Here is a 15,725-nt window from a genome sequence, read left to right as displayed (position 1 = left end):
TTAAATTATAATAATCTTTAATTGAATTTAATTAATATGTGCACATATGGATCAAAATGTACGAGTATTATAAGCAATATGCATTATTAATTTAATATAACCATCAAATAAAAATGAATAGAGTTTGTATTGCTGTTTTTGAATAATAATGTATATTTGAAAGTAATCTAATTTTCATTATTCGTTTGTTTTAATTTAATCTATTATAGGAAACACATGTCCACATTGAAATTTAACTCCTTAACTCCTTAAACTTAAATATTTTTATTTTATAGATTAAAACATTTTTACAAGGATTATATCATAAAATGATTTGACAGACAAAATTTGTTCGAATACAATATCACTTTATGTTTTGTATGCTTTTTCAAAAACTTTTTAGTGCAAATCATGTAGTTTGGATTTTGTAAAACTTGTAATATTAAAATGGTAATAATAAGCAGACACTGCAAAAGGTAAAAAATTAACCGAAAAAAAAATGTTTGTACAATTTTGTTTGTCATTTGGTTTTTTTTTACAACCTTCTTAATCTTACAATTGATTTTAAGCCTTTTCACACGGTGGAAAAAAACCTTGATAGTAATTTTGCTAATCCAATCGTAATCTCATCTTAATTTTGTTTAATAACTGTTGATTTTGTTGTTGTGCTCGTAACAGTAGGACGCAAACATGTTTTCCATAGGGTTTTAATACCGAATAAATATTATTTTCAGGATTTAAAAATAAGAGTCGATTGCCGCACCCCTGATGAAGTCAACAATGAGACTGAAAGTTGTCAACAAATTTTTTTTAAATTAATTTTACACCTTGTCAAAATTTATAAGAATTTTTATTAGAATATTTAAAAAAAAAATATTTAACCAAAAATTAGAGGTCAGTTGCATAAACGACAACCTTAAAAATCTCAGTCACTTAAATAATTTATTGTTGTTGTACACCTTGTAAATTCTATATGTGTATAGTAATTGTATACTAAGTCAACTTCACTTTTATTGGTGAATAGACCGTTAATTTGGATTATAAACATTCTGCACGATTAGTGTATTTAACATATCACTAATGACATGGATTATTCTGAATCCTCGTTAGAATAAATATATTGAAAAAAAAAGAAATAACTAGAGTAAACAGTGTAGTTAAGTTTATGTAGTCGATAAGTTCGGGTACCTTCGAATTTTTCGTTATTTGCTTATCAAATTATATTTAGAAAATATAAGTTTATATAATATAAAATCTCGATAATCCAATCACTCAATAATCTAAGTATCGTGTAACTGGATGTCCATATACAGTCTGCAGTGCAATTTCTACATTGCAAATAAATATATTGTTGATTTTATTCCCATATGTTATTTTCGTGTGTCCTTTTTATTTTGTAATACGAACAATTTTATCACATTTGATTCTATTTTTGCCTTTAATATAGGATTTTTGTATAGTACAATTTCTACAAGCGGGACGGTTTTTGTAAAAATTCATCATCATCTCCGATTTGGCTGAAATTTTTTTAACGAGTTTTATTTTAAATGAAAATTGTATCTTGGGAAAAAATTCTAAAATTGAAATTAGGTTCCTAAATATTCTGAAACTGTTAATAAATATAAGACTTGTGCATAATATATACATTAGAGTAGTCCTGAAACCTTTTTTGTGATCTACCACATTTGTTCACAGCAAGTCTGTCCTGTGAACTTTGACGATATCTCTAAAAAATATTTTCAAATAATTTTATTTAATGAAACTATCATTTAATAAATTAAATTAAATGAAATACGCACGCACTTTGGTTCTTTACATCATATTCATTTTTTTTTTATTTTATTTTATATTTGGAGTTTATTAATTTAATTTTAAAATAAAACCGAAACACCACGCAAAATACCAAGGCAGCGCAACTTAAGTACCAAACGCCAGGTAAAACAATAAAGGTAAAAAAAGCAACACCGACAAAAACAAAACTAAAAACTTTGGTTTTGCGATACGAAAAGATTGGCTGATAAGTATTAAAGACGGTGCATTGTTAGAACTGAGTATTGAGTTCACCACTGGACACGATGGTGTTACGTTCAAGTAAGGCATATAAAATATTATCTACCACAACGGCGGTGTTAAGTTACATTGCGCCAATATAGTATTAAAAAAATAATAAATAAAAACATTTCTAAGTACAATGGCAGTCTTAAGTCAAAGTACTTGAAACATGTTTCATCTAATACAAGATTCTTTCCTTCTGATAAAATAATAACATACATGGAGAACCAAGGATAATACGCACAAGAACGACAACAATGAACCAGATTACTCAAGGGAGCCCTTAATCTAATGATTGAGTCGACACAAGTAATTTTTGTTTTATAAAGTTTATTTATTATAAATCATTAAATGTGTTAATTATATTTTACATTGTATAAATTTTTTACATAACAGTACTAAATAAATATTTTACTGAAACTAATTTGTTTTTATTTTGAGGATTTGGGGGATATTTATGTCCCTGAAAATATAAATTTATTGGAACGGCAAAGGATTTACTCTTTCAAAGAAATAATATAATGGGCGTTGTCGTAAGACTAGTTTCAATAGATTTAAACTAAAAAAAGCTAGTGGACAATGCCACTTTAACAGGGATTTTATACGAGAACATGGTAAGTGGTGGATACTTATATAATAATATTGGACGTCAATTCATCATAGCAACTTACTGGTATACATTAGAATAAGACTATAGTTGTTTTTTTTTGCAGAAAACGATTTAAAAAGTCAAGTACCAATGGAGATTAACAGTATTGAAAAGAATATTTTCCGTTTAGAAGAGTAATCAATATACTCATTGTTGGAGAAAGTTGGCACACCAAAAAGCTATTATAAAAAGTGTTAATAATAGACGAACAAACTAGGAATAGGTTTCATTAGAAGAAAGAGAAGTTCGACAAATAAGGTACCAGCCAAGTCATACAGTCTGCTCGAAATTGTAATTGATCTTAAACTTTATGATAACATATAGTTGGATCACATGCTAATATATCTACAGAGAAATGTGTGTTTCCGCTTAGGTACCTCACAGTCCAAAGTCGTTATTAAAAAAATCAATTTATCCTTTGCAGGTTGACGCTGTTATTGTTCAGAATAATCAATTTCTTTAGTTTAAATTTTTATATTCCTTCCTCATTCAATATTAGGTAGAATTAAATACCTAATATGTTATGTATTTAAATTAAATTATGTCATGTATTTTTAAGAACGATCCTTCCAGTTTAGCTAAATTATGTTGTTGATTTTCTCTGAATTATGTTAAGTTTCCACTACAGTCCACCCAACAAATAAATACGCACTTTTTAGTTTTTACACATTGACTTTTTATTTATTTAAAAGAAAAACTGAACTGTTTGTATTGCTGCTACCGCCGCCGCTACTGTTGCTGCTGTGGTTGTTGCTGTGCAGATGTTACTATGGCTGGTGTTGCTGCCGCTGTTACTGTTGCTGTTGCTGCTATTGGTTCAGGTTGTTGTGGTTAACATTATCTCTTATCAACACTGTTGTTACTGTCGATTCTTCATAATCGTTAATATCTTCACAGTTATTAAAGTTAATATTTTATAATAATAATAACTTCTTCATATTAAGTAAGTATTTAACAATATATTTTTTAACAGTATATCTTAACACAGTATAACAGTATATAACAGTATGTCTTTTTATGTACTTTTATCAACAGTTATAAGATTTTGATTAATTGCAAAATACTTTTCAAGATTCAAATTGAGGTTTGCACATTGTAAACTTAACGCTACCTATTACATTTTTTATATATATAAAAAATTAACTAGTTTTATATCTTGAGCTGCCGTTACAGTTCGCACCACAACTGCTACTTCTAAAACCGTACGGTCGCTCTTATCTCTCGGAATTAACTGAACGAGACTCATTCAACACTCCAACGCAACTGCTCCAAAACAACTGCTCGGTGTTTCCGCCCGAGAAACCCGAAGTCACTCCCTTCACAACTATACCAATACAACTACTCAGATACAACTAACTGGTTCGAAACAACCCACCCATTTTTTCACCTTTGGGAAAGAGTGAAAACATTGATCATGTGCGTAATGCATTATCGAAAATTTCCATTATTTTCTGCTATTCGGCAGAAAATCACCTGAAATGGATGCTCAAGTAGAGCCCGCGTCAGATCTACTCAAAAAAAAAAACAACTCAAAACATCACGCGGAACAGAAACAGATAGCTGAGAGTGTCTACTAGTCCCAACAGATTTTACCTTCGCAGCGACGAAACAAAATCAGTCTCCGATGGTTTCTGTTTAAAGCCCGAAAGGAACTGCCCGGGAATACAAAGTGGATTACCAAATAACATCTCAGACGGACTAGCACTGAGGTCTACCTTCGGTGTCGTCCGCAATCTTAACAACACAAGTAGAAGGGACTGCGTCCAACTGCTTGAGGAATGACACCGGATGGCCGATTTCAATGCTTTATTGAAACCCTCCACCAGCCATTGGCTTGAGGATAATATTCCGTGGTACAGAAATGTTTCACTCCAAGTAATTTCATCAGTTCCCGAAACACAGCAGACTCAAACTGCCAACCCAAATCAGTGGTAACAGCCTGCGGCGAACCAAAACTTGCCACCCACCCATCCATGAAAGCTGTCTGTAAATAAAATACGTTCTAATAAACAATTAAGGCTAGTGGATGCGATTCATATAACATCAAAATAGTTTGGTATTACATTTTGGAGAATTATTGCTGAAATACAATGTATTAAATACTCTCAAAATATGAATTGTTTAGAGCGAAACAAAACTGTACCCGACAGTATGCAAACAATTTTACAATTTTTCAAGTCGATGGTACACTACATAATGTACAAATTCTATTTGATGCGAAGTTTCTTGTTTTGATTCCCAAAAATTACTTTCTTTTAAATTATACAATGAATCTTTGCGTAAAGAAAACTTGCACTTTCAAGCTAAGGCAATCTTATAGATCAGGGCAGTCCGAAACAAGGCCAACGAGCCATACGCGGCTATCGACATGTTTTTTAACATACCACAATTACGCAAATTACCTTTTGGTGTACTGGTAATACTACATTATTTTATATTTATGGTATACCAAATAAATGATTTTAAATTATTAAATTAATAAAACTAAATTTAACATTATAACCGCATTTTTATTTTTCTTCAAAACAACTATGGACGTATGTATTTGTTTCTGCGACTCTCCAATCTGTACAATTATTTGTGTTGGCCCGCGATCGCATCTGGTCTGGACAGCCCTGCCGAAGATCAAAAATACCAGAGAAGCAGTGGAAAAGGTTCTTTGAACATGCGTTCCCTGTTTTCTCTATAAACCTAAGCGTTGAGCCATCAGGGAACTATTATCTACATCGTAACGAATGTGGAGTAAACTTCCTTAAACAACTTTTTGAGCAATCTTTATCCGTTTTACGTCTAAGGCATTATGTTTTGAATTAGTAACTAAGTTGTCGATGAAAGCCATTTAATTTTGTCTTAAAAGATTTATTTTAGGGAATATATTTCATAATAGCTATATTGCAACAACTCAATGAACTGTGTTGGAGTTCAAAAGAAATTGAATTTACCAAAAAATTTTTTAAAAGCAAGCTAAAATAAAATAAAATAAGCTTCTGTCGAATGCAACACATTTTGATGTTACAGTTGCGCGCTAATGAATTGTTGAAAATTATCGCTGCAGATGACTTGAACTGCAGAGAGCTTGACTCAATTTAAAAATCTCGAAATTTTAATATCTAAACATATTTTCGGGTTTTTTATTTCTTTGGCAAGAAAGGGTCATTTTTCACTTAAAAAATCGGAAAAACGAGCAAAAAATCGATTCAACAATCCAGAGTGAAAAAGGATAAAGAGCATAATTCAGTTCCCCATTAAGAAATAATTGGGAATTCTGATATTAAATTAAATAGAAATTAATTAAATGTAACGGTAAAAATAATTAAACACTTATTTATTTACATGAACTTGGTGCTCATTTGCCTCATCATTGTCCCATTTTTAATTTCACCGGTCACCTACATATGTGTATTTTGAGCGCTTACATTGATTTTTTTCTTTATATGTGGATATCAAATTTTAGTTATTAATATCTAAGAAAGAATATATTTTTTGTTATTAACTGCAAAGAGTTATAATTTTAATACTCAGTGCACACTCATAATAATCCAATTGTAAATGTGTGTAATGTTTTTCTCGTACGCCAATTAAGCGCATTTTCCTTCGCCACAAAATTGATTCATAAGTGTTTTCGTTAACGAGTACCGGTGCTAATGGTTCAGCGTTACTGCGTACAATTTTCTAGATAGAGTAGTGCACATAGCAGACAACTCATAAGTCATAGCATATACTCGAGAGGTATGAATCAATCAGTGCACTCATCAAAAATGAATGAATCAATGAATCACGAATGAATAATTAGTTTTGGCTTTCGTAAAAATTTTGGTAGTCCCTACCGTAAACACATGAAAAAGATATGCCTGACATCATGTGTACAAAAGAAGGTGAGAAAACATCATACTAATAGAATCTACTGGTAATGTATCACGTCATGCGGTTAGCGGAAAAAAAAATCCTTTCTAGTTTTTTGTTATAACAATTTGGATGCGGTTTAGTTGTTAACACGAAATTTTGAAACTAAGTTCAGTGGTTCATATCAGTGAACGAAAAACTTGATACGAATTCTTTCCATATCAAGGAAAAATTCTTTAACATCACCCTAATTTGTCGATAACAGAAAAGATACCTTCTACGTCTGACTCGAAGAAATTTATGACCACAGTCCCCCCTGCGATGTTAAAATAGTGCTTGGAAGTTTTCAAACAATGGCTGGAAACGATTTAATTTTTTATCTAACGGTCGAAAAAATCATAAGTCAAGTCAACGTGGCTTTCTCTATATCAATTAACACGAAATCAGATTGATCACTTTGTGTTTGATGCATGACACGGTTCATTTATACTGGACGAACGGTTGTTACATGATCCAAATATCGACTTGAACCATCACCTTAGGCATCTAAATTAAGAATGCGGATCAACACCGCCAATAACACACGTTCTCGTGCATAGAAAAAGTTGATGTAAGTAAGCTGTAATCGATTTCGATTTCTAATATCTCCATGACGAAACCTATGATACGATAAGGAGTGTTACCAGGATCCTGCAGTCAGCAGCTGTGCAAGTCATGCACATCTGCTCTTTATCTCTTTTTATCGCTGTAAAAAGAGATAAAGACAGATGCGTCGGAGACGAAACCAAGGTATGAATAAATGAGAATGATATCCGCAAGTTTTACCAAAAAGTCAAAAATCTGATCTTACATTTTAAGTCCGAAGCACCAATCTGTAAGAGCGAAAATTGAGATTTAGTTACACCTCTTACGTGTTACATCGACGGTTCAAAGACTAAAGAAGAAGTTAGTGCACGGATCTTACGTCCTATACAGGCATCTCGCTCGCACTAGGTATATTGCCCACTGTCTTCCAAGCGAAAGTTCCTGCACTCAAATCAACATTAGCAATGGGTTGAAAGGCGCCCATATCTGTATTTATTCAGGTAGTCCAGCAGCAATCAAAGCATTATGATTCATTTCTATAGATACGGTAAGGCATCCTTTCTCAGCAGAACAGAGTTGAGGCTGCTGGTAGGATATTTTACAGGTCACCTATTGCGTGATAACTTTAAAAAAAATGGGTCTGTCAGAAGAGACAAATTGTCGACTCTGCTCAGAAGCAGGTCACTGAACCGAGAATTGCTTTCCCCTTCTGACATTAAAAGGTCCTCAACGGCTGACATTGTGGCTTTCATTCGAAAGACGGAATGTCTTCTGTTCGGTTAGGGTCTGTAACAGCATAAAAAATTAACTATGGTACTCTGTTTATTTCTATTCTATTTTATTCTATTCTATTTTACATCTGGATACAAAGATTGAACTGAAAGTATAAAAGGAATATTTCATTGGTGTTAATAACAGCAATTCTACCTTTCTAGAAAAGCAGTTGGAGTCGCCAATCGAAAATGATGGTGTTAAAATTCCATTGCCATAACACAGTGCGTCTTGCTATACAACATCTAAGGAACAACAAAGCAGCAAGCTCAGATGCGACGATTTGCGCCAACTATCGCGAAATCAGTCTAATATCTGTCGCGTACAAGGTCCATTCAACTTAACTGTATGAAGGGTCTGATCGCTTCACCATTGACCAAATACTCACACGGCGACAATTCTGAAAAAAACTGTTTTGACATTTGTTGATTCTCGTTTTTAAATTTGAGTTTGGTAGCGAAAGGTAAGTTTGTTAAAATATTATACATATTTTGGTTATTTAAAATTTTCTAATTACTTTCAGAAAAAAATGAAAAACGGAACACCAGCAACTAAAAAGAAAAGGTTGCAGCCGCATAAGAAGTAGACGGAGCGGAAATGCTCCAAACAATAGAATTTCTTCGGAAGAAAGCAGAATTTATATGTTATTATCTTCAGTCAGAATATTAAAAGCACTCTTTTCAATTTAAATTGTTGTACTTTTATTTTTCTTTGCTGCAAAAACAGGTTATAATTCATGGTCTTACGCAACTAAACAACAATGTCAGTGCCCGTTCGATAAAGAGTTTAGAATGGATGTCTTTAAAATAAGCTAACCATAACATTGATAGTTGTATTTTTCATCCCACTGATTTGCTTTGCCAAAAAATCTGACTTGGTCACGGACTATGATATTAAAAACTTTCAAAGATTTGTCTTTGATATCAACATCTTCACACCATCTATTGAAATCGAATCGCAAATGATCTTAATTAAAATAGAAACCCAAGCGCTCTTTGATCTTACAATTGGATGAATTCCAGAATCTGATGTATGGCATTTAATGTAATTATGTGCTTGAGCATTCGAATCATGTACATCTCCAGCCAAAGTTTGTAAACGGTTACCGGCGTATTGCGACATATCTCCTCCTTACTGAGCCATTAATAAATAAATATAAGACAAAGATAACTAGGGGTAGTTAGCTTTCGGCACTCTAGATTATTATAATCGTTTTATTTCAATAATTTAATGCTATGATGACAAGCATTGTAATACACATTGCTACGTTCAAGTATTTTTATACCACAAAAATATAGTATTGACGTACCTGTTTAGAATTGATTACGTCTTCCGAGTGTACAAAACTTGTATTTTATCCCAGTTTTGATACTAGGTATTTTATTTTAACACAATATACACTAAAAACATTTATACATTAAATACAGCAGATCTCTCACAGATTGTTCTTTCTTTTTTATTCATTTGATCAGCACCCTGTTCTGTTCGTGTTTACAGATCTCTAACGTTAAGGAGTGTTGGATATCCCAAAGTCCATAGGATATGGCAAAATTTCATCTGGAAAGCCTATTTACTTCTCATATCCGACAAATACACAGAGTTGATTGATTTCATTGTTTTTAGAAAAAGGACCAAAAGTAGTTTCATTATCAATAAGTGTTTTTATTTCAGCTATGATCACTTATAAGTATAGTAATTCTAATATTTTTCGAAAATCCAATACTACTTCCAAATGATTTATCTACAGAGATTAGAAACTGAATTGACTGACTGAGAAAAAATGTGACTGCAAGCAACGAGAAGAAAAGAATCAATCAACTGTAAACATCAAAAGTTCTAACCGGTAGTTTTTTTCCCGCAAGTGCAGCAAATTTAAAAAAGGTATTTACAGGATGAAGTTGATTTGGATATTTTGTTTTGCTCGAACTATTGCTATTGGATAAATTAAAACTAATTCAAATTACCGCATTTTAAAAACAATATGCTCATAAATAACACGTTTAGTAATACATATTGCTTTTTGCGGAATGCATAAGTATCATTCAATGGTCGAGTAATCCAAAACTCTCGTTGATAAAAATCAATAAAAACTGTTTGTTGATCATCTTACCTACACATTTACATTAACGAGGGGTCTGATGAAATAAAAAGTATTTCAGTTTGGATAGAATGTGAAACCGGCATTACACCTATTCCTCCATTAGAGGAATATGATTTAATACATAATCTGCAATTACAGAAATGTGTCTTAAGACACATCCAGAAATTTTTTTCGCTTATCTGGAAATCAGCTTTGCGCAGAGGTAATATCGTAACCAATTAAGTTCTACTGAGGTGCCATTATTGCTATTTGAAAAAAATTAAATTAAGTGAAAAATTGCATTATATTAAATTAACTTGAAAAATAAGAAATTTTTTAAACAACGGAAACGGTTACAGCACAGCAGTCATATGATAGGACACCATCGACGTAATGAAGATCACATGTACTCAAGTAACCGTACTTCATTAACTCTCCTGCTGTATGGTAAAAACCAAAGCGAGAATTTGAAAATTTTGCAACATATTTATATATATTCTATATTTTACACTTTTTTTACTTTAATCTTCATTTGTTATATCATTTGGTTTTTATATTTTTATATGTTGCTTCAATCTCTTTTTGCTCTTTTATGATATTAATTACAATATATAATAGAAAATTGGGGAAGGACGCTTAATTATTATTTGTTTCTCTTTTAAATGTCAAACAACATTAGGTACTAAATATATGGATAACGTAGTATCAATTTGAACTAAATTGAAAAAAAATGATTTTAATTTTTGAAAATTAATATTTTCTGTATTTTAAAATATATATGTAGTGTATTTCATAGAGGAGAATGATACAACAACAAAATATATTGCAAAAACGATTTAATTACATTTAAGTATGTAATTCGTTGTCTTTCTTAAAAAAGTGGACCATACCATTCCAATGTGTTAGTGCATTCAAAAATATTCGATTACTTTTCGGTAGTAATCGTTACAAATTGTGCACATTAAACTCGATTCATTCGTCCTGAAATGTTGCAATCACTGAGGGGAAATTTTGTGTGAGAGTATTTGAGTACTTTTAAAACAAATTTTTATCCCAACAGAACAAGTAGAATAAGGAAATTGAAAACAATGGCAACTTAGTCAATATGAGCATAGATTCTTGGATGTAATACTTTGCCAGTTTGATTGAGTTGAATGAAAGTAGTGCGCGCTAGGCGTTAGTAAAGTTTTGTATGCAACTGTAATAGAGTACTATGTGAATAAAAAGGTTATTTTTGCAAATCTAACTATTTGTATGTAAACCAAATTTCTGTGATGAATATTAAATATTAAAATAAAAACTTAATACAAATTATATTGATATCTTCATGGTATTTTAGTATTGGTGTATACTTATGTGGCTTGGATTTATTGAAGTAAATATATAATTCGTTCTTGTCTTTTATCTTGAAAATGAAAGAAGAAAAACAAAACAATGATTCTGTCATGCGGCTTTTTTATGTTTACTTTAACTACTAAAATATGTATACGGCTAGTGCTATTGGATAAAATCCCATGTAAATGGTAACAAAATTATATACAAACCGAGTAGATGTATTTTCAAATATCGCAACATTTTGGAATGCGCAGCATCTTTGCTAATTTGCAATATTGCAACGAACACCGGCCACGCATACAACATACATATTTTTCTTAACGAATTGTAAATTGTAACAAGAAATCATTCGGTACTTAAAACAAATTAAAGTGAAGTAAACTGCAAATAAATAAAACTCAGTTTTGTATTTGGTGAGATTATTAACTTTAATTTCATTTAAATCTGTTTTTTAATAAAATTTAGTGTTTCCCCATACAGATAATTATCGATACTAAAGCCAGAACTAATAGTTAGAAATAAACAATTAAACGAAATAAACAATTTTGTGCATACGATTTTATAACATACGCACCAATAACAGAAAAATATGAAAATTGTTTTGAGATATATATAACTTATGTACGTGTGCCTGCACAAATAATCTAAAAAATACAAAACAACTAAAAATATTTTATTTAAAAGTATCATCTAATTTGAGTAAATTTATGTATAAAGTTTTTATTATTAAATAATTTCATTACTTTAATATTAATTATTAATTTTTCATATATAATGTTCAAATGCATAAATGTTAATTAACATTTCTGTTTGCAGATTCTAAGGCGAAAAATTCCAGAACAAGCTAACGAAAAATGTATACTATTATAAGCGAGTGTACATTCACATTTGTTTTATGTCCACACCTGTCTTCGTTTTTCGGCGCACTAACACACGCTTGCCTTACGAAGTTGACATCTTAAATCACCCTTAAACTCGAATGGAGTTCTGAAATAATATTCATTTTTCCATTGCCGCATATATAGAATTCATGTATTACAAATACACATTTTTATTTTCGTATTGTATAACTATAATGTTTATAAGAATATCCAGACATTTTTTGGGGTTGCAGAGATCCTTATTTTTTTTGTTAGGGGGTTTAATGTACACACCCATCTCTCTGAAATATAATTATCTTTTCACTAAACAACTCAGTTACTGATGCGGCTTTTAATACTAGTTAAATAAAATATTGTGTTCATAATTGTAAAATATAATTATTCTCGAATATTTAATAGTAAAATAGTAAATAAAACGTCAAAAATTTCAAAATCTTTAAATAAATTGAAAAGTTAATTGAATTCCTTTCGGTAAAGCGGCAAATACCTAAAGAGATATTGTTGGTGGCGCTTATAGTATGAATGAATTTCTTATACTTGTTTCGAGCAGAAAATATTTTCTTTTTTATTTATTAGTTTTTATTGTAACTAATTTTCTGATTGTTTCTGAATTATAGATAATATAATTTTGTAAAGGCAAAGAATAAATTTTGTTAGTTCGCTGTTCGAAAATATCTTAGTTAGTTATTATTCCTTTAATCAAATAACACTGTTAATATAAAATTGAAAACAATAAGAATACATCAATATATTTTATAAATATCGTGTTGACTAAAAACCTCTACAAACATATATTAATATAAAAATAATTTAATTTTTAGTGAATTTTCAAATGGATTAAATAAATACAGAATAAACATTTAAGCAACAGAAACTAAAGCATGTGAAGCATTACGATTGACAATACACCATTTGAGATGTTATAAGAAACCTAAATACCAGTTCGAACTACATTTATTTTAACGAGATAAATGTAAAATTAAAAAACAGAAAGTATATTAAAGTATAAGTTATGATGTCCATTGGTGCTGACTCTGTAACTAGTGTTTTTGCTTCTAAATTAAATATTAATGAAAATCTATCAGAAGCTACTATTCCTGTAGTTATAAGCCCAGTTTCATCAGACTCTAAGCCATCAAAGAGGGTAATCTCATCAGCTTCGTTAACTTCTGGAATGTCTGTTCCGACACTGGTAATTTCTTTTAATGTAAATAAAAATTTAAAAGCAAACTCCCTTTTTTTCTTTTCCTTAGAATAATACAACAAAATCAATAATATCATCAGCTAATTCACAAGACACTATATCGAATATAACATTGATGGGTTCAACTGCAGTTAAGAATTCAAATATAACTCGTTCTACTCTGTCATCACATTCATCTAGAGATTATAATCAACATGTTGAATCACTTTCAACACCATTACTTCTGTGTAATGATTCAAATGGTCAAATAGCTTCTAATTCTATCGATAGTAGGCAACAACAAGAGCCACTTTCAATTGCTAGTTTGGCATCATCGCTTGTGAATGACAATATATGTCATAGCCCGACTCAAATATTGAATGATATGATCGCAAATAATACCAATCAAACAGTTGCTGAGGATCCTCGCACACTTCAACTCGCTTTGGAATTATCAATGGTTGGATTAAATGAACCCTTGTCATCGCTATCAGCAACGTCTGCACAGCTTCAGACAATGCAACACTCCAATCAAAACTACCAACAACTATCACAACTACGTTCAAATCAAATAATGCCATCTGATCAGCAGTCAAATGATTTTGATATAAATACGTTAAATGTTATTAGTGCAGCTGTTGCTGCCGCTGCTGCATCAGTCACAGGAACGCACACAAATAATTTATTTAACAACAGTGTGTCAAATATAGTTTCTCTTAATCATTTTGTAAATAGCAACAATTCAACTTCTTGCTTTGCACCAAATTTGGAAGATCGATCGAAAAAATCACAAAATATGACGGAATGCGTTCCAGTACCCAGTTCTGAGCATGTCGCTGAAATAGTTGGACGACAAGGTATATATAAATTTCAATAATTATTTGCTGTCGCATAAAATGTCAAAATTAATCTAAGTTTTAATATTTATTAAATGCATATATCAAAATCAAATCATTATTTCGAGTCCAATTTCATCGTTTTACTGATGGAAAGAATTAAATAAATATATACATACCTTTCAAACAGATGGTTATGATACAAATAAATTATTTAGTATACCAGTTGTCTCTTATCAAAGCTACATCTCTGAAGGGATACTTTCAATAATAACCGATGTACACATTGCCAATAAAGTCTGCGTTCACCTTACGAGATTTGATATGTAATATAGAAACACAACATAAACATATTTTTCAAATTAAAATTTTTGTATACATTTATTTCTAAAGTTTAAAAAGAAGAAACAAAACTTTTAATTATTCTTTTAAATTTTGAAATAACTAGATAAATTCACACAATAAGTAAATATAGACCCAAAAAGTTTTTTTTGGAAATCATTTAAAAATTTTTGTGATATGATTTTTTATTCGTTTTTCGTAGATAACTTTTTTATATTATAAACAAGTTATGTGAAAAATAGTGTTTGTTTATGCTCTTCATAAGGAAGGATATCCGATTACGAAAATAATAAATATACGACATACATAAGAAAGAAAATATTGCCACATTTTTATCGAAAATGCTGCGTTAACTGGTTGGATCCAAATAATAACGACACAATAAGAATGTAACTAAATAGATAGAGCGATTTCGATAGAAAACGCATTTGACAGGATAACAGGTTCAAGCAGATACACTTCAATTTCACATCTTTATTTTTCCTTACATTTCAAATCTGTTCTTTATTCATGTAAAGATTTATCTCTTATTTCATTACGATAAGTGTTTGAATAAACTTGATTGTCCATAAAAACAAAAGATTAATATGGAATTTTGTGGTTTGTAGTGTCACTGTCTCAGTGAACGCGATTATTGAAGCTTGAAGAAAGCTTAGGTTATTCATTCAAATTATTTGTTAACATTCTTATGTTTTTATCGTTGTGTGATCCAAATTCAGCATGCGTTGCTTCAGTTGTTTCCATGCGTTAAATATTTTTCGATCTGCGCCGTGCACTTCGTGATTGACATGCCTTAAATTTCGTGCCACAATTCATCATAATGTAATTTTTTTGAATTAACACTGAAATTTGCAAAGTTGGCTAAAATGGTCAGCCAAATTTCAATAAAATTAAAATAAATTTTTGTGTTTATCCTTTTATCTTTTTTTGCTATTCAAAATCCCTCTAAATTTTAATAAAGCTCCTTTGTCACCAGCGTAGCTTTACAGCAACACGAGTACTTTATTCGAAAAAAATATATTCATAAATACACATACGAAACTATAAGAACTCTTTTTATTAAAAAGAAAGAGCATATAAACCCTTATACAAACAATCGCATAAATGCAATAAGTTTTGTTTACAATTTTATATATTAATAATAATTTTTAATTCAATTCAGCCTTTGGCAAATTCAATGAATTCCATT

At 30.6% G+C, this 15,725-nt stretch overlaps 1 protein-coding gene and 1 non-coding gene across 4 annotated transcripts; both read left to right on the top strand.

The window, feature by feature from the left end:
- Positions 1–10,168: 10,168 nt before the first annotated feature.
- On the top strand, positions 10,169–10,313 carry LOC119686577. The gene has a single exon (XR_005252983.1). It is a non-coding gene; the product is annotated as a U4 spliceosomal RNA (small nuclear RNA).
- A 452-nt stretch (positions 10,314–10,765) lies between these two features.
- On the top strand, positions 10,766–14,319 carry LOC119685060. 3 transcript variants are annotated; one of them, XM_038099249.1, is made up of 3 exons: positions 10,766–11,186; positions 12,997–13,367; positions 13,429–14,319. In XM_038099249.1, exons 2-3 carry the CDS (start codon positions 13,188–13,190, stop codon positions 14,233–14,235), a joined length of 987 nt encoding a protein of 328 aa, XP_037955177.1. In that variant the 5' UTR covers positions 10,766–11,186; positions 12,997–13,187; the 3' UTR covers positions 14,236–14,319. The 3 variants fall into 3 exon arrangements, with proteins under 3 accessions (XP_037955177.1, XP_037955176.1, XP_037955178.1); XM_038099248.1 differs by having other exon boundaries at positions 10,766–11,211; XM_038099250.1 differs by lacking the exon at positions 10,766–11,186 and adding an exon at positions 12,603–12,691.
- The last annotated feature ends 1,406 nt before the right edge of the window (positions 14,320–15,725 follow it).

Source organism: Teleopsis dalmanni, chromosome 2 (genome assembly GCF_002237135.1).
Source record: "Teleopsis dalmanni isolate 2A chromosome 2, ASM223713v2, whole genome shotgun sequence".
Classification (NCBI taxonomy): Eukaryota; Metazoa; Arthropoda; class Insecta; order Diptera; family Diopsidae; genus Teleopsis; species Teleopsis dalmanni.
Note: the sequence above shows the minus strand (reverse complement) of the source record. Positions and strands in the feature narration are given on the sequence as shown.